Source organism: Mobula hypostoma, chromosome X2, assembly GCF_963921235.1.
Source record: "Mobula hypostoma chromosome X2, sMobHyp1.1, whole genome shotgun sequence".
In the NCBI taxonomy this organism is placed as follows: domain Eukaryota; kingdom Metazoa; phylum Chordata; class Chondrichthyes; order Myliobatiformes; family Myliobatidae; genus Mobula; species Mobula hypostoma.
This window is the reverse complement of record NC_086129.1, coordinates 7,825,404-7,848,169: the sequence shown is the minus strand read 5'-3', so window position 1 is coordinate 7,848,169 and position 22,766 is coordinate 7,825,404. Positions and strand designations below refer to the sequence as shown.

General features: G+C 49.2%; 1 protein-coding gene across 1 annotated transcript; it reads left to right on the top strand.

The window, feature by feature from the left end:
* Nucleotides 1-1,738: 1,738 nt before the first annotated feature.
* Nucleotides 1,739-21,546, top strand: LOC134340778 (heat shock cognate 71 kDa protein). The gene is made up of 9 exons (XM_063038284.1): nucleotides 1,739-1,852; nucleotides 13,608-13,817; nucleotides 14,180-14,385; nucleotides 14,742-14,894; nucleotides 15,484-16,039; nucleotides 16,982-17,184; nucleotides 19,224-19,422; nucleotides 20,651-20,883; nucleotides 21,020-21,546. Exons 2-9 carry the CDS (start codon nucleotides 13,613-13,615, stop codon nucleotides 21,185-21,187), a joined length of 1,923 nt encoding a protein of 640 aa, XP_062894354.1. The 5' UTR covers nucleotides 1,739-1,852; nucleotides 13,608-13,612; the 3' UTR covers nucleotides 21,188-21,546.
* The last annotated feature ends 1,220 nt before the right edge of the window (nucleotides 21,547-22,766 follow it).

The window sequence follows — 22,766 nt, the reverse complement described above, 5'->3', positions numbered from 1 at the left end:
GCAAGACCCGGGTACTGGGTCCTTGCCCAGTCTCTGGCTCGGAGTCCATACTGTAGCATCTTCATGTCTCCTCTAGTTCTGGGAGCCGATTCCGAGTCCTAGCCCAGACCCTTGTCCCAGCCTGGTCGTAGTCCTCAGTCCTTGTCCAGTTCGCTATTCCTATTCCTGCCTTGCTCTCCTGGTTTCGAACAATAAACTAAATTTAAGTAACCTCACAAGATGTGTCTTGCATTTGGGTCCACCCTTGCTCCCAATGCCCCACCATTGTGACAGATTAATCTATAGATTTTATCCTTACCTTCATAAGTTATCTTGTGCTGATGTGTACTGCTGTGCTTTACACCCTGGTTTGAAGAAAAGAATCATTTCTATATTCATTGTATGGTTATATACATGTATATAGTTAAATCACAATAAACCGCAACTGGTTTGAAAACTGTTGTTATTATTATTGTCGTGTTCCTTATCTTTAGTGTCTTTTTGTGCTGTATTGATTCAAAGGAACGATTATTTGGTTCGCCTTTACACTTGTGTACAGGAAACGACTTTAAACCATCTTCAATCTTACGTGTTTCATCTCAGACATTGCTCGGGGCGGGAAGCAACCGTAGCAACTTAAAAAGGGCGATTCTGGTGAATCAATCTGCAGAGCCACCTCATTGAAAACATTTTCTTCTGCAGATTAATTTTGTCACTGCAGTAGGCACAGGCAGCAGCTGTCCTGCCTGCAAACCCCAGAAAAGGCTGCAGCGAAGGTTTAATGCTGCTGCTTTGAAAGGGATCCTCATGTTATACCGTGACCTGCATCCCCTGCAAACCCCGGACAAAGGCTAGAGGAAAGACTTAATGTCACTGCTTTCAAAGGGTCTCTCATGTCATACTGTGACCTGTTTCCCCTGCACCATTACTTTCTCTTTTGTAACTTCTCTTGCAACCCAATTCTGCTGCAAAACGAGAAATTTCAAGACGTATTGGTTTAATTATACGTATGTCTTAATGCGATTTATAGCATTTTATGCATTGCACTGTACTCTTGTTGCAAAACATTTTAGTGACGCCTTTCTTAATGCTCATAGTATTTTTTGAATTGTACTAGAGTGCTACCGCAAAACAATTGTAATGACATATATAAAATATATTTCTTAATGGAATTAATAGTTTATAAGGATTCAACCAGTCTTCAAGAAATTCCGTGATTTATTATAAATAGATATTTCTTCATGTAATTTTCTGTATTGCGCTCTCCGGCTGCCGCAAGTCAGCGCATTTCATGCCATTTTATCAACGATATTAAACCCGATTCTTAATGTTCCGGAGATTCCGATTTCTGTGCATTTTATACTCAGGAACCGCGTCTTTTTCGTGGCCAAGGTTTCGCGCTTAATCTGATGAGAGACTCCCAGGTAATCCCCAATCATGTCTATCAGGAGTCACCTTGAACAGGGACATCAGAGCCGGGGGAACTGACCCCCGGCTCTCCGTCAACACACAGACAGTAAAACACCTTCCCGTCTATCGATATTTATTGATCGGGGGTTTCGATCGGAGCGGGTTCTCTCTCCGCTTCAAACGCTGTTAAATCTGCGACACTCACTCGACAGGTGGAAAATTCCAGCCGTTTCCAGATGCTTCTCCGACAGCCCGAGCGCCAACGGCGTAGAGCGCGTTCCCATTGGCCGCCGGGCCGGCGAGGGGGCGGTTCATCGTAACGCTACGGCTGCTGATTGGCGCGAGGGTTCGCGTTCTTTCCAGAAGCTTCTGTGGCGGTTGGGGTTGGGAGCTGTCCAGTGAGGAGCAGAGCCGGTGTCGGGGCAGATCGGTTTGGCTGTGTGGAGCCTTCGCGTTACAAACAGTGAGTATCAGCGGCGTTTCCACCCTTGGGTTCATTCATTTAATACTGGGGCTTTATTACTGCAGTGGGGGGAGGGAGAGGGGGAATGGCCGGGTGCCGGGGGGGGGGGGGGGGAGAGAGGGAGAAATGGCCGGGCGCCGGGGGGGGGGAGAGAGGGAGAAATGGCCGGGCGCCGGGGGGGGGGAGAGAGGGGGAATGGCCGGGAACCGGGGGATCGGGAGATGGGGAAATGGCCAGGCACCGGGGGGGGGCGGGAAATGGCTGGGCACCGGAGAGGAGGGGGAAATGGCCGGGTACCGGGGGGAAGGGGGGAAATGGCCGGTACCGGGGGGGGGGGTAGAGGGGGAAATGGCTGGCACCGGGGGGGGGGAGAGAGGGAGAAATGGCCGGGCGCCGGGGGGGGGGGAGAGAGGGAGAAATGGCCGGGCACTGTGGGGGGGGGGAGGGGAAATGGCCTGGCATGGGGAGAGGGGGAAATGGCCGAGCACCGAGGGATCGGGAGAGGGGTATCTGGCCGGGCACCGGGGGATCGGGAGAGGGGGAAATAGCCAGGCACCGTGGAGGAGGGGGGGGAATGGCCGGGCTCCGGGGGGGGCGGAGAGAGGGAAATGGCCGGGCACTGGTGGGGAGAGGGGGAATGGCCGGGCACCAGGGTGGAGGGGGAGGAATGACTGGGTACCAGGGGTGGAGGGGGAAATGACCGGGCACCGGGGGAGGGGAGAGGGAATGGCCGGGCAATGTGTTGGGAGAGGGGGAAATGGCCGGGCACCGGGGGATTGGGAGAGGGGGAGATGGCTGGGCACCGGGGGAGGGGGAGAAATGACCGGGCGCTGTGGGGGGGGGGAATTGCTGGGCACCAGGAGTGGAGAGGGGGAAATAGCTGGGCGCCGGGGGGGGGAGAGGGGGAAATGGCCAGGCACCTGGGGGGGGTTGGCTGGGCACCGGAGGAGGAAGAGGGAAATGGCCGGGCACCGTGGGGAGGGGAAATGGCCAGGCACTGTGGGGGGGGGGGGGAAATGACCGGGCACCGGGGGAGGGGAGAGGGAATGGCCGGGCAATGTGTTGGGAGAGGGGGAAATGGCCGGGCACCGGGGGATTGGGAGAGGATGAGATGGCTGGGCACCGGTGGAGGGGGAGAAATGACCGGGCGCTGTGGGGGGGGGAATGGCCGGGCACCGGGGGGGGAGAAGGGGAAATGGCCGGGCACCTGGGGGAGGGGGAAATGGTTGGGCACTGGGAGGGGAGCAGAGAGAGAAATGGCCGGACACCGGGGGTGGGGGGAATGGCCAAGCACTGGGGGAGGGGAGAGGGAATGGCCGGGCACTGTGTTGGGGGAGGGGAAATGGCTGGGTATCGGGGGATCGGGAGAAGGGAAAATGGCCGGGCACCGGGGGATCGGGAGAAGGGGAGATGGCCGGGCACCGGGGGGGCGGAGAGGGGGAATGGCCAGGCACCAGGGGTGGGGGAGGGAATGGCCGGGCACTGGGGGGTGGAGAAATAGCCGGGCCCCAGGGGTGGAGGAGGGGGAAATGGCCGGGCCCCTAGGGGGGGGGGATGGATGGGCACCGGGGGAGGAAGAGGGAAATGGCCGGGCACCGGGGGGAGGGGGAAATGGCCAGGCACTGTGGGGGGAGGGGGAAATGACCGGGCACCGGGGGAGGGGAGAGGGAATGGCCGGGCACCGGGGGATTGGGAGAGGGGGAGATGGCCGGGCACCGGGGGAGGGGGAGAAATGACCGGGCGCTGCTGGGGGGGGAATGGCCGGGCACAGGGGGAGGGGAGAGGGAATGGTTGGGCACCGGGTGATCGGGAGACAGGTATTTGGCCGGGCACCAGGGGATTGGGAGAGGGGGAGATGGCTGGGCACCGGGGGAGGGGGAGAAATGACTGGGCGCTGCGGGGGGAGGGGAATTGCTGGGCACCAGGAGTGGAAAGGGGGAAATAGCTGAGCGCCGGGGGGGGGAGAGGGGGAAATGGCCAGGCACCTGTGGGGGAGAAGGGGAAATGTCCGGGCACCGGAGGAGGAAGAGGGAAATGGCCGGGCACCGAGTGGGCGGAGAGGGGGTATTGGCCGGGCACCTGGGGGGGAGGGGGGAATGGCCGGGCACCGGGGGGGGGGAGAAGGGGAAATGGCCGGGCACCGGGGGGGAGGAGGGGGAAATGGCTGGGCACCGGGGGGGAGGGGGAAATGGTTGGGCACTGGGAGGGGGGCAGAGAGAGAAATGGCCGGGCACCGGGGGTGGGGGGAATGGCCAAGCACTGGGGGAGGGGAGAGGGAATGGCCGGGCACTGTGTTGGGGGAGGGGAAATGGCTGGGCATCGGGGGATCGGGAGAAGGGGAGATGGCCGGGCACCGGGGAGCGGAGAGGGGGAATGGCCAGGCACCGGGGGGAGGGGGGGAAATGACCGGGCACCGGGGGGGGGGAGGGAATGGCCGGGCACTGGGGGGTGGAGAAATAGCCGGGCACCAGGGGTGGAGGAGGGGGAAATGGCCGGGCACCTGGGGGGGGGGATGGATGGGCACCGGGGGGGGAGGGGAAATGGCCAGGCACTGTGGGGGGGAGGGGGAAATGACTGGGCACCGGGGGATCGGGAGAAGGGAAAATGGCCGGGCACCGGGGGATCGGGAGAGGGGTAGATGGCCGGGCAGCGGGGGGCGGAGAGGGGGAATGGCCAGGCACCGGGGGGAGGGGGAGAAATGACCGGGCACCGGGGGGGGGGAGGGAATGGCCGGGCACCAGGGGTGGAGGAGGGGGAAATGGCCGGGCACCGGGGGGGGAGGGGGAAATGGCCAGGCACTGTGGGGGGAGGGGAAATGGCCGGGCACCGGGGGTGGGGGGAATGGCCAGGCACGGGGGGGGGAGGGGGAAATGACCGGGCACCGGGGGAGGGGAGAGGGAATGGCTGGGCACTGTGTTGGGAGAGGGGGAAATGGCCGGGCACCGGGGGATCGGGAGACAGGTATATGGCTGGGCACCGGGGGATTGGGAGAGGGGGAGATGGCTGGGCACCGGGGGGAGGGGGAGAAATGACCGGGTGCTGCGGGGGGGGGGAATTGCTGGGCACCAGGAGTGGAGAGGGGGAAATAGCTGGGCGCCGGGGGGGGAGAGGGGGAAATGGCCGGGCACCTGGGGGGGAGGGGGGAATGGCCGGGCACGGGGGGGGGAGAAGGGGAAATGGCCGGGCACCGGGGGGAGGGGGAAATGGTTGGGCACTGGGAGGGGGGCAGAGAGAGAAATGGCCGGGCACCGGGGGTGGGGGGAATGGCCAAGCACTGGGGGAGGGGAGAGGGAATGGCCGGGCACTGTGTTGGGGGAGGGGAAATGGCTGGGCATCGGGGGATCGGGAGAAGGGGAGATGGCCGGGCACTGGGGGGGGGGCGGAGAGGGGGAATGGCCAGGCACCGGGGGGAGGGGGGGAAATGACCGGGCACCGGGGGGGGGAGGGAATGGCCGGGCACTGGGGGGGGAGAAATAGCCGGGCACCAGGGGTGGAGGAGGGGGAAATAGCCGGGCACCTGGGCGGGGAGAGGAGGAAATTGCCGGGCACCGGGGGGGAGAGGGGGAAATGGCCGGGCACCTGGGGGGGCATGGATGGGCACCGGGGGAGGAAGAGGGCAATGGACGGGCACCGAGGGGAGGGGGAAATGGCCAGGCACTGTGGGGGGAGGGGAAATGGCCAGGCACTGGGGGGGGGAGAAGGGGAAATGGCCGGGCACCGGGGGGGAGGGGGAAATGGTTGGGCACTGGGAGGGGGGCAGAGAGAGAAATGGCCGGGCACCGGGGGTGGGGGGAATGGCCAAGCACTGCCGGAGGGGAGAGGGAATGGCCGGGCACTGTGTTGGGGGAGGGGAAATGGCTGGGCATCGGGGGATCGGGAGAAGGGGAGATGGCCGGGCACCGGGGGGGGCGGAGAGGGGGAATGGCCAGGCACCGGGGGGAGGGGGGGAAATGACCGGGCACTGGGGTGGGGGGAGGGAATGGCCGGGCACTGGGGGGGGGGAGAAATAGCCGGGCACCAGGGGTGGAGGAGGGGGAAATAGCCGGGCACCTGGGCGGGGAGAGGAGGAAATTGCCGGGCACCGGGGGGGAGAGGGGGAAATGGCCGGGCACCTGGGGGGGCATGGATGGGCACCGGGGGAGGAAGAGGGAAATGGACGGGCACCGGGGGAGAGGGGGAAATGGCCAGGCACTGTGGGGGGAGGGGAAATGGCCGGGCACCGGGGGTGGGTGGAATGGCCAGGCACCGGGGGGGGGGGAGGAGGAAATTACCGGGGGAGGGGAGAGGGAATGGCTGGGCACTGTGTTGGGAGAGGGGGAAATGGTCGGGCACCTGGGGATCGGGAGACTGGTATATGGCCGGGCACCGGGGGATTGGGAGATGGGGAGATGGCCGGGGGAGGGGGAGAAATGACCGGGCGCTGCAGTGGGGGGGGAATTACTGGGCACCAGGAGTGGAGAGGGGACAATAGCTGGGTGCCGGGGGGGGGGGAGAGGGGGAAATGGCCGGGCACCGGGGGGGGAGGCGAAATGGTTGGGCACTGCGAGGGGGGCAGAGAGAGAAATGACCGGGCACCGGGGGAGGGGAGAGGGAATGGCCGGGCACTGTGTTGGGAGAGGGGGAAATGGCCAGGCACCGGTGGATTGGGAGAGGGGGAGATGGCCAGGGGAGGGGGAGAAATGACCGGGCGCTGCGGGGGGGGGGGAATGGCCGGGCACCGGGGGGGGGAGAAATTGCTGGGCACCAGGAGTGGAGGGGGGAAATAGCTGGGCACCTGGGGGGGGAGAGGGGGAAATGGCCGGGCACCGGGGGGGAAGGGGGAAATGGCCGGGCACCTGGGGGGGGATGGATGGGCACTGGGGGAGGAAGAGGGAAATGGCTGGGCACCGGGGGAGGGGAGAGGGAATGGCCGGGCACTGTGTTGGGAGAGGGGGAAATGGCCGGGCACCGGGGGATTGGGAGGCAGGTATATGGCTGGGCACCACGGGATTGGGAGAGGGAGAGATGGCCGGGCACCGGGGGAGGGGGAGAAATGAACGGGCGCTGCGGGGGTGGGGGGAATGGCCGGGCACCGGCGGGGGGGAGAAATTGCTGGGCACCAGGAGTGGAGAGGGGGAAATAGCTGGGCGCCGGGCGCCGGGTGTGGAGAGGGGGAAATGGCCGGGCACTGGGAGGGGGGCAGAGAGAGGAATGGCCGGGCACCGGGGGTGGGGGGAATGGCCAAGCACTGGGGGAGGGGAGAGGGAATGGCCGGGCACTGTGTTGGGGGAGGGGAAATGGCTGGGCATCGGGGGATCGGGAGAAGGGGAAATGGCCGGGCACCGGGGGATCGGGAGAGGGGGAGATGGCCGGGCACCGGGGGGCGGAGAGGGGTAATGGCCAGGCACCGGGGGGCGGGGGAGAAATGACCGGGCACCGGGGCAGGGGAGGGTATGGCCGGGCACCAGGGGTGGAGGAAGGCTAAATAGCTGGGCACCAGGGGTGGAGGAGGGGTAAATAGCCGGGCACCTGGGGGGGGAGAGGGGGAAATGGCCGGGCACCTGGGGGGAGGGGGAATTGGCCGGGCACTGTGGGAGGAAGAGAGAAATGGCCGGGCACCTGGGGGGGAGAGAGGGGGAAATGGCCAGGCACCGGGGGGGAGAGGGGGAAATGGCCGGGCACTGGGGGAGGGGAAATGGCTGGGCAGAGAGAGAAATGGTTGGGCACCGGGGGGGAGGGGGAAATGGTTGGGCACCGGGGGGAGGGGGAAATGGCCGGGCACTGGGGGGAGGGCAGAGAGAGAAATGGCCGGGCACCGGGGGTGGGGGGAATGGCCAAGCACTGGGGGAGGGGAGAGGGAATGGCCCGGGCACTGGGTGGGCAGAGAGAGAAAGGGTCGGGCACCGGGGGGAAGAGGGGGAAATGGCTGGGCACCGGGGAGGAGAGGGGGAAATGACGGGGGGCTGGTGGAGGGGAATGGCCAGGCACCAGGTGGGGGACGAAATGGTCGGGTACTGGGGAAGATGGCTGGGCAGCATGTGCAGAGCCATTGAGAGTTAGGTCTGGACGAGCCAGCATCCTCTGTCATGGGAAGAGCCCCCGCTGTCCGGTTCTCCCCTTTCCGACCCCACCCGTCTGCTTGTGGGGCTGGTTTCCAACCAGTCTCCCTTCCTGAGCCTTTTGCAGCTTCAGTTAATGGGGCGGGTATCTGGGGCACATCAGACATTCAGGCTGCTTGGTGAGGCAAGCACAAAAGCTGCTTTCTTTTTGCCCACCCAGCTGCCGCTGTCTGCTCAAGTAACCCAGGGATGTGTGTGAGGAGTGAATTTCAGGTTGTGTTTCCTGGCATTAAATTGATCTTTCATTTGGACAAAAAATTAGCGGCCTTTTTTTGTTTCCATGTATGAAGGGATGTCTGTGAAAAATATGAATTTCAGGTTGTGTACCATGTAGGTTCTCTGGTATTAAATTGATATTCCTTCCTTCTGCTCGGACAGAGAAGTGGCTGGTCGACAACAGGGTTTGGTCTGATCCTGCTCTTCGACAGAACAAATGGGAGCAAGCACTTAATTCTTCGTTTTGTTGGGAAGGCAAATCCCAGGATTGTATCCTGCAAGCAAACTTTGATAAATAAATGTTCTTTGAATCTAAATCAGGAAAAAATCAGAAGTGTAAAGGGACTTCGAAGTCCAAAATAACTTTATTATCAAAGTACACACCATGCATCATCATATGTATTTATTGAGATAGAGTTCTGGCCCAGCAACCCCTGATTTAACCCCAGCCTAATCACGGGACAATTTGCAATGACAGTTAACCTTCCCAACCGGTACATCTTTGGACTGTGGGAGCACTGGGACGAAACCCATGGGGAGGATGTATAAGCTCCTTACAGAGAGTGGCAGGACATGGTCCTAGGTCATTGGTACTACACTACCCTGCTGCCCTATACAACCCTGGCATGCTCAATGGATAGATGAAACCCAATACAATCAATGGAGGAAGGTAGATCTCAGGGTTGTATAAGGTACAGGAGCAGAATTGGGTCGTCTGTGCCCCATGTTCTATCATGGCTGATTTATTTTCCCTCATGCCCACTCCTGCCTTCTCTCTGTAACCTTTGATGCCCTGACTAATGAAGAGCCTGTCAGCCTCCACTTTGAATATCCCCGATGACTTGGCTTCCATAGCTGCCTGTGGCAATGATTTCCACAGATTTACCACCTATAGAAATTTCTCCCCATATCTGCTCTAAATAGTGACATATATGTACTTTGATAATATATTTACTTTGAATTGTTAGAGGGTGAGGGGAGAGTTGATACTGGATTGTGCAAGATGATCAGAGGCATTGATCAGGTGGACAGCTTCTTCCAGGGTGGAAATGGCTAATGAGAGAGGGTCTATTTTAAAGGAGATTGGAGAAAAGTACAAGTGGTAGGTGGATGTATATGATTCAAAGTAAATTTATTATCAGAGTACATAGATGTCACCATATACAACCCTGAGATTCATTTGCTTGCAGACATTATAATTAAGAGCAGTGGTCCCCAAACTCCCCAGAGGAAACGATATGAGTCAGCTGCACCTTTCCTCATTCCCTGTCACGCACTGTTGAACTTGAAATAACTTACCAAATCATACCAAATAATACTAACATATAGTAAAAGCACGAATGATGTGATAAATACACAGCCTATATAAAGTAGAAATAATGTATTGTTGCAGCTCGCCCACGCAGCAAGCAAACCAGCTCTAGCAGTCGCCGGTGAACCCGCATCCAGCAGCAACCGAGAGGAATCTGAGTGCGGGGCAGACCTCGGCCCAGAGGCTGACGTTGCTTCCGCCCCGCAGAGAGCGGGAGTTGCTGGGAGCCGGTACTTAAGCACGCGCGGATTCAAACAGTAAACGGTTCAACCTGACCCTGCTCGAGTCAGAATCTTGTTTTCACTCGTAGTGTATCAGCGCGACTACAGTATGTACAGTGTAGTTTCACTGAACAGAATCAGGAAGATTAAGCCAAAACTGATTTGTAGGAAAAAAAATCGGCACATCACGCATGCACACATAGGTGCCTGCGCAAGGCTTCATGGTCATGGTAGTCTTTCTCGGGGTAAACACAAAGTGTCCCGTATTTGACTGCTACTTTTGTCCCTTATGTGGAAGTGAGAAAGTTGGCAACCCTACTTGAACATTCCCCCCTCCCCCGGGTCGGCCGGTCCGCAAGAATATTATCAGTATTAAACCGGTCCGCGGTGCAAAAAAGGTTGGTAACAAAAAATGGCACAGCCTCAGAAAAGAGGGGCATCATTTTAGAACAGAGAAGGGGAAGAAACAGAAGCCAGAATGGTGACTCTGATTAAGAGAAACAATCAAATCAATGAAAAATGCACACAAGACTATGTGCAATCAATGTGCAAAAGATGATAAACTGCAAATACAAAATAAAGCAATAAGTATGGACAATGTGAATACAGTCCTTGAAAGTGAGTCCATAGGTTGTGGGAAGTTCAGTTCAGTGATAGGGCAGCTGAAGTTATCCTCTCTGTTTCAGGAGCCTGATGTTTGAAGGGTAATAACTGTTTTTGAACCTGGTGGTGGGAGTCGTAAAGCTCCTGTACCTTCTACCCAATTGCACAGCGAGAAGAAAGCTACTTTTCTGCAAGAACACTCTGTAGATGAGTTCAGTGAGGGGAAAACTCATGCAGGATTCCCTAAAGGGTAACATACCAGTTGAGTTGGTGTAAGGAAAATAAATATAATGTTAATATTCATCTTGAGAGGACTAGAATACAGTAGCAAGGATGTAATTTGCTCTCTGAGTATTGTGAGCAGTTTGTGAGAAAAAATGTGCTGATATTAGAAAGGGTTCAGGGGATGTTCACAAGAATAGTGTCAGGAATGGGAGTTAACATAGTAAGAGCATTTGATGGTTCTGAGCTTGTACTCACCAGAGTTCAAAAGAATGTTTGGCGGGGGGGGGGGGTGGAATCTCATTGAAACATATTGGATATTGGAATACCTTGACAGAATGGCTGTGAAGAGGATGTTTCCTATAGTGGGGGAATCTAGGACCAGAGGGCACAACGTCAGAAAAGAGGGGCATCATTTTAGAACAGAGAAGGGGAAGAATTTCTTTAGCCAGAGTGGTGAATCTGGAATTCATTACCACAGGCCAAGTCATCGGGGATATTCAAAACAGAGGTTGATGGGCTGTTGATTTGTAAGGGTATCAAAGGTACCAGGGACAAGGCAGAAGAATGGGGTTGAGAAGGATAATAAATCAGCCACGGTGGAGCAGACTGGATGGGCCGAATTGCCTAATTCTGCTCCTATGTCTTGTCTTAGATGTTCCAGTCTCTGACCAGGTGCCATATTCACTGAATTGCAATTGAAGCTGTTTGCAATGGGTGGTGAGTGGCAGCTAGGGAGAGCTGGTTTAGTCCTCACTCTAACTGCCATCTGTGTGGAGTTTGCCTGCTGTCCATGTGACTGTGTATGGCCTCCCAGGGTGCTCCTCTTTTCACTAAATTGCCCCCAGTGTGTTGGTGAGTGGAAGGATCTGGGTAGAGTTGATGGCAACGGGAAGGATTGAATGGGATTGGTGTACAAAGACAGTTGGAAATATTCTTCAGCACGTTTCCCGTAATGGGGCATAGACTGCCCTGTTCTGGGTCATTCATTCAAGTTCCCAAGTGTAGCCCATCTCGGTGTATCCTTCCTCTCCCAGAGATGGTCTGTAGAGCTTCTGTGTTGTGTCTGTAACACTATGGGATGGGTTGTTAGCCCCATGCCTAACCTTCCTTTCACAGCTGGGCTTGGGAATGACCATGGTGGAGTTGTTGGAAATATTGCTGTTTTGTAACTTCCCAGGCTTGTTCTGCAATGTTCTTGACTATTGCATGGATGGCTCCTTATTTTCGTCGTGGGGGGAACAAGAAGTCAAAATGTACTTGCAAGTGTAACTGTGTTAAAAGAATTCTGTTGCTGTTCTGGGAAGGGGAAGAGATGAAGCAAGTGAGCAGGAAATGAATGAAATGAATATGAGGGCTCCATCTGCCGTGGCAGAGATGGATGGGAGGAGTTCATTCCCACCATCCTGAAGCTTAAATAGTCCTTCTAAGAGCCAATGGTGCCCCACACCGACCGCAATGGCCATCTGAGCTCCTTTTCCTGGTTTCATTTTAAATGCTTTTTTCTGCTCAGTCTGCTGTCAGCTCTCTCCATTACTATGGAGAGGCCAACTGTGGATTAAAAGGACATCTCTCATTCCACTTTTAGCTTACAAGTAATCATATGAATGTTGAATTTTTCAATGTAACCTTCTCCCCCTTAGTCATAGCCATACTTTATTGATCCTGGGGGAAATTGGTTTTTGTTACAGTTGCACCATAAATAATAAATAGTAATAGAACCATAAATAGTTAAATAGTAGTATGTAAATTATGCCAGTAAATTATGAAATAAGTCCAGGACCAGCCTATTGGCTCAGGGTGTCTGATCTTCCAAGGGAGGAGTTGTAAAATTTGATGGCCACAGGCAGGAATGACTTCCTATGACGCCCTGTGCTGCATCTCGGTGGAATGAGTCTCTGGCTGAATGTAATCCTGTGCCCACCCAGTACATTATGTAGTGGATGGGAAACATTGACCAAGAAGGCATGCAACTTAGACAGCATCCTCTTTTCAGACACCACCGTGAGAGAGTCCAGTTCCATCCCCACAACATCACTGGCCTTACGGATGAGTTTGTTGATTCTGTTGGTGTCTGCTACCCTCAGCCTGCTGCCCCAGCACACAACAGCAAACATGATCGCACTGGCCACCACAGACTCGTAGAACATCCTCAGCATCGTCCGGCAGATGTTAAAGGACCTCAATCTCCTCAAGAAATAGAGACGGCTCTGATCCTTCTTGTAGACAGCCTCAGTGTTCTTTGACCAATCCAGTTCATCCCTTCCATCTACCCATCATTGTCACCTACCTGTCTTCATCCCACCCACCTCCCCTATACTAACAATCACTTCTCTATCCCAGGACATGAGTTTTACCTTTTCCTTCCACAGATGCTGCTTGACCAGCTGTTCCTCTGGTGTTTTGTTTTTCTTCCAGATTCCAGCATTTCCTGTCTTATCTACAAATCTTGAAGTGTCAGTTTACTTAAGTAATGAAATGTTTAAAATCTTCATCAGAACTGCAGTGTTTTTCTTCTGGATTTTTGGTTGGTCAGTTCAATGCCACATGTAGCTATTTCTATTGAGAGTGTGATCAAAATCTTATTCACACCTTAGTTAACACTCAATAATGACTTTAACTGTAGTTGGAGCTAATGTGACTTTTACAAATGATTTCTTACTAAGATGCTTAGGGTAATATTTAAATTATTCAATAAATAGATAACAATGACAAAGTTATAACAAACAATCTCTGATCCATTATAATAAAGAATTAAACATTAATTATCACATATGTCAGAACATACAGCGAAATGCGTCATTTGAGTCAGTGACCAAAACAGTCTGAGGATTGTGCTGAGGGCAGTCCACAGGTGTTGCTATGCTTCCAGCACCAACATAACATGCCAATAGTATGTCTTTGGAATGTGGGATGAAACATACAGACAGCTATGGGAATTGAATCACAGTTGTGCTGTCCCATGGATGGCAATTCTTAGTGATTCCCATATCTCTAAGGTTGCAAAAATATGTTAGAAATGAAGAACTTAAGTACGTATTTTATGAATGTTTTGAAGTAAAAGCTGTGAACTATTCTTGCAGGCAACATGTCTAAGGGACCAGCAGTTGGAATTGATCTTGGGACAACCTACTCGTGTGTAGGTGTCTTCCAACATGGCAAAGTTGAAATTATTGCCAATGATCAAGGCAACCGCACCACTCCGAGTTATGTTGCCTTCACTGATACAGAGAGATTGATCGGTGATGCAGCCAAGAATCAGGTGGCTATGAACCCAACCAACACTGTATTTGGTGAGTTACTTTAAGATCTTGCAATGTAGATAAACAGATTGTAAATTGCTGAACTTTCTAGTATTTTTCCTCTGGTGCTTTACTGCATCATTTAAAAAAGTGAATTAGGGCATTCAAAGACTTGCGAACTGAGTTAATGCTGCTTTCTGGCTGATTTGTATTGAGCTACAGAGGAGCTAATTATTGCTTATGTGGGCACTCAGGTTGAGATTGGGAGTTCTCAGCATGAATGGTTTGCTAAATTATATTTCTCCTCTGGTCATGGAACATGCTGTAGAGCACAATAAGTGTAGAACTATGCTATCTCATGGCAGAAAAAAAATTCTATGTCTCAATTTTTATCAATCTTCTGAATTTTATAGATGCCAAGCGCCTAATTGGGCGTAGATTTGAGGATTCTGTTGTCCAAGCTGACATGAAGCACTGGCCTTTCAACGTAATAAACGATGGTAGTCGTCCTAAAGTTCAGGTTGAATACAAAGGTGAAAGCAAGTCTTTTTACCCGGAGGAAATTTCTTCAATGGTGCTCACAAAAATGAAAGAAATTGCAGAAGCGTACCTTGGAAAGGTAGGGTAACTAACTATGTGCTGACAGCTTGTCACATAATTTACCATTAACCATCTTACATGGGAACAAGAGAATAAGTTTTTTGTCATGAACTTATAGACATTCATTTCTTAAACTAGATTCTAAAATGGAAGTAAATCAGTGTTGATCATATATGATAACTCTCATCCAAATGACCTACACAAAGCGATAGTCCATCAGATAAAATTTAGTTTAACTCTTCCTGCGTTGCATTCCTTTCAAAGTACTTGTAGTGAAAGGTGGTCTGAAATTCAAAGGACTTTGGGGAATAATTGATTAGAGAAAACTGTTAAACTTAAGTTTACAATATTCAATTTAAATTCTTTGTCTTGCAGACTGTTACAAATGTTGTTATTACAGTTCCTGCGTATTTTAACGACTCTCAACGCCAGGCAACAAAAGATGCTGGAACAATTTCTGGGCTTAATGTCCTCCGTATTATAAATGAGCCAACGGCTGCTGCCATAGCTTATGGCTTGGATAAAAAGGTATTTCAGAAGGAAATGTTTTAATGACATGGGCTGTGATTCTTAGTGCCTATATCAGGTTTTTAGCTATTTCAGCCGATTTTTGTGCTTGATGTTAGGGTAATCTGCAAGTTAACTTTCAGAAGCCAGCAGGGAGAGGATGTTTATGTTGGGTGAAATAGCAAATTTCTAGTAACTGTAAGCTATTAAGTTTTTCCTTGAACAGTCTGATCATTTGTTATCGAAGAGCTTTAACAATTTAACTGTTTAAAGGACCATGAGAACAGAACCTTAGGAAAACCACCGGATGAGGTGTCATTTCTGAACTGCTTTAGCTCAAAATGCTGCAGATTTTTTTCCATATAAAATACCTTTATTAGAAGGTTAGTGCTACAATATATACAAACCAGTGACTGACACAATTACTACACTACTACTAGACAAACGACATTAAACTAAAATGTTTCCATCTCTGTCAATGATGGCGCTAACCCCCCCTCCCCGCAGAGCACAGAAAAAACAATCCATTCAACCCACTAACATATTGTAGGTTATTTACGTGCAGCTTACCAAAGTTGTCTTTTTAACAAAATAATGTTTTCATCAACAGGTTGGTGCTGAAAGGAATGTCCTGATCTTTGACCTGGGTGGTGGTACTTTTGATGTCTCCATCTTAACCATCGAAGATGGAATCTTTGAAGTCAAATCTACAGCTGGTGACACCCACCTTGGTGGCGAAGACTTTGACAATCGTATGGTCAACCATTTTATTACTGAATTCAAACGAAAATACAAGAAAGACATTAGTGACAACAAGAGAGCTGTTCGCCGTCTCCGCACTGCCTGTGAACGTGCAAAGCGTACGTTGTCATCCAGTACACAGGCTAGCATTGAAATTGACTCCCTGTATGAGGGTGTTGATTTTTATACCTCAATCACCAGAGCACGATTTGAAGAGCTCAATGCTGACCTCTTCCGTGGCACTCTTGACCCTGTAGAGAAATCCTTGCGAGATGCCAAACTTGACAAGGCTCAAATCCATGATATTGTGCTGGTTGGTGGATCCACCCGCATTCCCAAAATCCAGAAGTTGTTGCAAGATTTCTTCAATGGCAAGGAATTGAACAAGAGCATCAATCCTGACGAGGCTGTTGCATATGGTGCAGGTAACAAAGTTCATTATTAATAGGGGAAATACAATGGATTTCTGTTAATGGGATGCATTGGTATCAGTACATTTTAGCCCAATCAGTTGAGGTTTCGTGGAAACATTAAAAGGTATTAAAATGCTATTAACTAAATAACATTATGAGTTTAAATAAAGTACAAAACAAATTAGTTCTACAGTACTATAAAGCTGCTGTGTTCTTTTGATTTGAATGCAAATGAACAAAATCGGTACTGATAATGGACTGCCTTCATATAATGCTTTAGACAACTGCATCTTCCAAATCTTCATTTTCATTGTAATATTCAAGATCAAAGTTCTTCATAATTCCGAACTTACTGAAGTAGTGAAATCGTTTCATTTTCACTCCCAGCCATTTCTGACATCTCCAAGCCTGAATGCTTGAAACCATGGTGAGCAAAACCATTCTGAATTGTCTTATTGCACAGATCTCACTATCAGTCACAATAATCACTACTTTTTGAACATAGACACACGCAACTGACGCTGTTCACTCTAAGCATGGTGTAGTGTCGAACAGCCACGTAACAGCGCACGACTGGCGCTAGTTTAGAAACTATTCACTAGCAATTTTGAAGAACTTTGATCTCCTGTCCCATTTAAGTGGCATAGAGTCCCAAATAAACAAAGGAAATCTCGATTATTTTGTCAATTTTTGTTATTTAAATATTGTCCCACATAGGTTAGGTATTGTCCCAATTAACTGCAGCATATGGTCTGATTAATCGAAATCCTGGAACTGTTTCTGGTTCTTGGAACACTTATTTCAAATTATATTTTTGTAAGTTCATACTATAATGTTTGTAAGCAATCACTCTTGATACTTATAGATAGACTCTTAACAGGTCTATTTATAAGCATAATCTTGTAATAAATGTAAATGTCAAATATGTAATGCGGTTATGAACTTCGATTTCAGCTGTGCAGGCTGCCATCTTGGCTGGTGACAAGTCAGAAAATGTACAGGATCTACTATTATTAGATGTCACTCCTCTCTCTTTGGGCATTGAGACAGCTGGTGGTGTGATGACTGTCTTGATCAAACGAAATACCACCATTCCAACAAAGCAAACACAGACATTCACCACCTACTCTGACAACCAGCCAGGGGTGCTCATTCAGGTGAGGTTTTATTTTATATTTAAACTAACCAATTGCTAGTTGGAGGGGTTGGTAGTATTGAGGAACCAGGGAGACTACAGGAGGATTCAGACAGATTAGGAGAATGGGCAAAGAAGTGGCAGATGGAATGCAATGTCAGGAAGTGTATGGTCATGCACTTTGGTAGAAGAAATAAAAGTGGTAGACTATTTTCCAAATGGAGAGAAAATTCAAAAAACTGAGGTGCAAAGGAACTGTGCAGAATTCCCTAAAGGTTAATTCGCAGGTTGAGTCTATGGTGAGGAAGGCAAATGCAATGTTATCATTGATTTTGAGAGGATTAAAAGCAAGGATATAATGTTAAGCCTTCATAAGGAACTGGTGAGGCCTCATTTGGAGCATTGTGATACCTATGGAATAGTGAAAGGCCTTGATGGAGTGAATGTGGAGAGGATGTTTCCTATGGTGAGAGAGTCTAAGATACAGCCTCGGAATAGAGGGATGTCCATTTGGAATGGAGATGAGAGCAGTTTCTTTAACCAGAGATTGGTGAATCTGGAATTCTTTGCTGCAGGTAGCTGTGGAGGCTAAGTCTTTATGTATATTTAAAACCCAAGTACAGTAGAAGCTATTTATAGAGACGCCCATTAACCAGTTTTCTACTGACTACCTTGCAAAGCTGAGACGACTGCACAAAATTGATCTTTGTTTTATGACTGTTGTCATTTGTGAATAGACAGGGTCTGATTAGGAACAGTCAACATGGATTTGTGCGTGGAAGGTCATATTTGACAAATCTTATTGAATTTTTTGAAGAGGTTACTAGGAAAGTTGACAAGGGTAAAGTAGTGGATGTTGTCTATATGGACTTCAGTAAGGCCTTTGACAAGGTTCCACACGGAAGGTTAATTAGGAAGGTTCAATCGTTAGGTATTAATATCGAAGTAGTAAAGTGGATTCAGCAGTGACTGGATGGGAGACACCAGAGAGTAGTGGTGGATAACTGTTTGTCAGATTGGAGGCCAGTGACTAGTGGTGTGCCTCAGGGATCTGTACTGGGTCCAATGTTATTTGTCATATACATTAATGATCTGGATGATGGGGTGGTAAATTGGATTAGTAAGTATGCAGATGATACTAAGATAGGTGGAGTTGTGGAGGATGAAGTAGGTTTTCAAAGCTTGCAGAGAGATTTAGGCCAGTTAGAAGAGTGGGCTGAAAGATGGCAGATGGAGTTTAATGCTGATAAATGTGAGGTGCTGCATTTTGATAGGACTAATCAATATAGGACATACATGGTAAATGGTAGGGCATTGAAGAATGCTGTAGGACAGAGGGATCTCGGAATAATGGTGCATAGTTCCCTGAAGGTGGAATCTCATGTGGATAGGGTGGTGAAGAAAGCTTTTGGTATGCTGGCCTTTATTAATCAGAGCATTGAGTATAGGAGTTGGGATGTAATGTTGAAATTGTACAAGGCATTGGTGAGGCCAAATTTGGAGTATTGTGTACAGTTTTTGTCACCGAATTATAGGAAAGATGTCAACAAAATAAAGAGAGTCCAGAGAAGATTTACTAGAATGTTACCTGGGTTTCATTACCTAAGTTATAGAGAAAGGTTGAACAAGTTGGATCTTTATTCTTTGGAGCATAGAAGGTTGAGGGGGGACTTGATAGAGGTGTTTAAAATTATGAGGGGGATAGGCTTTTTCCATTGAGAGTGGGGGAGATTGAAACAAGAGGACATGAGTTGAGAGTTAAAGGGCAAAAGTTTAGGGGTAACATGAGGGGGAACTTCTTTACTCAGAGAGTGGTAACTGTGTGGAACGAGCTTCCAGCAGAAGTGGTTGAGGTAGGTTCGATGTTGTCGTTTAAAGTTGAATTGGATAGCTATATGGACAGGAAAGGAATGGAGGATTATGGGCTGAGTGTGGGTCGGTGGAACTAGGTGAGAATAAGAGTTCGGCACAGACTAGAAGGGCCGAGATGGCCTGTTATCGTGCTGTAATAGTTATATGGTTATCTATTCGTATTCTGTAATCTGGAAATTGTATTCTTAGGTGTTTGAGGGTGAGAGAGCGATGACAAAAGATAACAACTTGCTGGGCAAGTTTGAGCTGACTGGAATTCCACCTGCTCCAAGGGGTGTGCCTCAGATTGAGGTGACTTTTGACATTGATGCCAATGGTATCTTGAATGTGTCTGCAGTGGACAAGAGCACCGGAAAAGAAAACAAGATCACCATCACAAATGACAAAGGTAAATCTCTCACTTCATGACTTTCAAAACTTGTTCAAGATTTCTAGCATCAATAGCTCACTTCACTTTTGTTCTGAATTCCATAAGTGATTTAAGAACCAATATCATAGGTGGGACGCAGCTGGTGGCGTAGTGGCATCAGCGCTGGGCTGTGGAGTGGGAGGCCCCGTGTTCGAATCCAGTTGGCTCCCCTGCACGCTTTTCACCCATGCTGAGTTAAGAGCTGGTGATCTCTTTGAAAAAAACTCACCCGGCAGAAGGCAATGGGCAAACCACTGCTGTAACTTGCCTTGTACACGATTTCCCACTACGTCAGAGTAGTATGGGAGAAAGTCGTTCGCTAATCAGAGAAATTCTGGATGTGACGTACCATTCCTATTATAGGTGGATATTTTATTGATCCCAAAGGAAATTACAGTGTAATAGTAGCATTACAAGTACAGATTTACAAATATTAGAAGAAAGTAGAAAAAATAAAAAAATAAGTTACCTCAAACAGTCTTAACAGGAGGTGGTCATTGCTTCCCCAGCTATAGGTTGACACATTAATAATAATAATGTAGGTAGCATCCAGAATTTTTCCGGGTAGCAGATGACTTCCTCCCACATTATAAGAGCCTAATAGCCAAGGGTAAGAATGATCTCGTATAGCGCTCTTTGGAGCAACACAGATGTCTTAGTCTATTACTAAAAGTGCTCCTCTGTTCAGTCAAGGTGGCATGCGGAGGGTGAGAAATATTGTCCAGAATTGCCAGGATTTTCCAGAGGGTCCTTTTGTTCTACCTCAGCCTCCAGTGTGTCCAGTTTAACTCCTATAACAGAGCCAGCCTTTCTAATCAGTTTATCGAGCCTGTTGGCATCACTCATGTTTATGCCATTGCCCCAGCACACCACCGCATAGGGGATCGTACTGGCAACAACAGGCTGGTAGAACATGTGAAGGAGAGGCATCCATCCTTTGTATCTGTGGCTTAATGTTGAGTCAGGATCCTATGTAGTATAAGTTGTAAAACTGAAATTATCCTTTTGAATTTGCAGCAAAGTAATGCAGTATAAAGATGAATGTATTCAACATGATTATCCTTTTATATAATGACTTGTAAAAATATAATGTTCCTTGGAATTCCTACTCAGCAGGGCAGTCCAAATCTTCAAGGGTTCTATTTGGTATCTACGTCAATGGGCTGTTCTACTAAAAATGTAAACATTACTCTGATTAAATGAACAGGTCGTTTAAGCAAAGAAGATATTGAACGTATGGTCCAAGAGGCTGAGAGATACAAAGCAGAAGATGAACAGCAGCGTGATAAAGTGTCTTCAAAGAACTCTCTTGAGTCCTTTGCGTTCAACATGAAAGCTACCATTGAAGATGAGAAGCTAAAGGGCAAAATAAGTGACGATGACAAGCAGAAGGTTCTGGACAAATGTAATGAAGTTATCAACTGGCTGGACAAGAACCAGGTACAGTTTATAGGTGTATGGAACATTTCAGATTCAATGAGGCTGATATTTCAGTTGATCCTCAGTCTTGACTGATGATCTATTCCAAAACATTCACTAAACTTGAAAATCAACTAACTGGTCAATATCTTTTCAGACTGCAGAAAAAGATGAATATGAACATCAACTAAAAGAAATTGAGAAGGTCTGCAATCCAGTCATGGCCAAATTGTATCAGAGTGCTGGTGGTATGCCAGAAGGCTTTCCTGGAGCTGGTGCTGCTCCTGGAGGAACATCTGGACCAACTATTGAAGAAGTTGACTAAAATACATGCTTCATTAATTTGTTTGTTAGTGTATTGTAATGTAAACATTTCATTATTGTTTCTAAATGTGTAAGTTTAACGAGACTTTAAAAACATCTGGATCAATAAATACTTTGTGAACGTGATTGTCTTGTAGAATGCGAAAATCGCTTAAAATGTTTAAACAATCTCTTGTTCAGTTCCAATGGAAGCTTTCTTCTCTGAACACTCCTGGTTTTTAATTCTCTAATTTGAATGTCCACATATTCTATTGGCACTTGTTTCACTTCACATCCACCTAAATTAGAACTGCATTAAAACTCAGTAAAAAGGTAGCAACTAAAATATTAACTTCTCTGCACAGGGGTTATTTGATTTGATTTCTACTTTTTTTTTGTTTATGTTTTTTTCATTAAGCTTGTTGGTTATGCTTGAGAAGGTGGTTTAAGTTTGGAGTGAGTTTCATTTGACATCTTGAAACCTTGAGTAACTGTTTTCAAAAAAAGCAGTTGGCAACCCACCACCTATCATATCCCTTGTGGACTTTGACCTTGGAATGGAACATGAAGCTTTAGTTTAGCCAGTGCCTAAATTTTAGAATTGAATTGACTTTATTTTTAACATCCTTCACATGAGTAAAAATCTTCTCGTTACGTCTGTCTGAATGTGCAAATTATAGTAATTTGTAATGAGTAGTATGTAAGTAAGATACAACAGATTGAATTCTGCCATACTCTAGGTTTTCTCAATGCAAATAAGTTATGTGGTAACTTTTTAATGTAAGAAACTGAATGGACAGTTTTGATCCTTTCACGTTTAAAAAAGAACAAGTTAAAAGGGGCGGGTGTTGTGTCTTCTGCAGTTACATGGGAAAATGTCATGAGAAGGGAAGTGCCTGGCAGAGAAAGGACTGGGGAGTCATAAAAAAAACTGAATTTAGAGAGAATTGTTAAATAGTCACCTCTCCCTTTTTACCTAGTAACAAATCTATACTGACCCATTTCCTAGTACTTAACCCATGGACTTGCCTACTTTGAATACCTGTGGGAGTTTCTACCCTCTGGGCACATTTTGTTTTCTTGGCCAGGTGGCAGTGAAATAAGCTTTGTAATTTCCTGTCATTTAACCATCAAATTATTTCACCAGATGGTACAAATTACTGGTTACACATCAACTACCAGGAATTTACCACTAATTAACATATATGTACTTCTCTCAATGTTTTAACTGTTTCTTTGTAGACTTTACGTATTCATAGAAAACCTACAGCACAATACAGGCCCTTCGGCCCACAATGCTGTGCTGAACACGTCCTTACTTTAGAAATTACCTAGGGTTATCCATAGCCCTCTATTTTTCTGAGCTCCATGTACCTATCCAGGAGTCTCCTAATGTGTCGCCGACAACTATTCCACACCCTCACCACTCTGTGTTTTTAAAAAAAAACTTACCCCTGACATCTCTGTACCTACTTCCAAGCACCTCAAAACTGCCCTCTCGTGCTAGTCATTCCAGCCCTGGGAAAAAGCCTCTTGACTATCCATACGATCAATGCCTCTTATTGTACACCTCTACCAGGTCACCTCTCATCCTTTGCTGC

Coding starts and splice junctions, on each gene's coding strand:
- LOC134340778 (XM_063038284.1), top strand. CDS start 13,613: ATGTCTAAGGGACCAGCAGTTGGAATTGATCTTGGGACAACCTACTCG. Junction 13,818..14,179: donor CCCAACCAACACTGTATTTG/GTGAGTTACTTT, acceptor TGAATTTTATAG/ATGCCAAGCGCCTAATTGGG. Junction 19,423..20,650: donor CACCATCACAAATGACAAAG/GTAAATCTCTCA, acceptor TTAAATGAACAG/GTCGTTTAAGCAAAGAAGAT.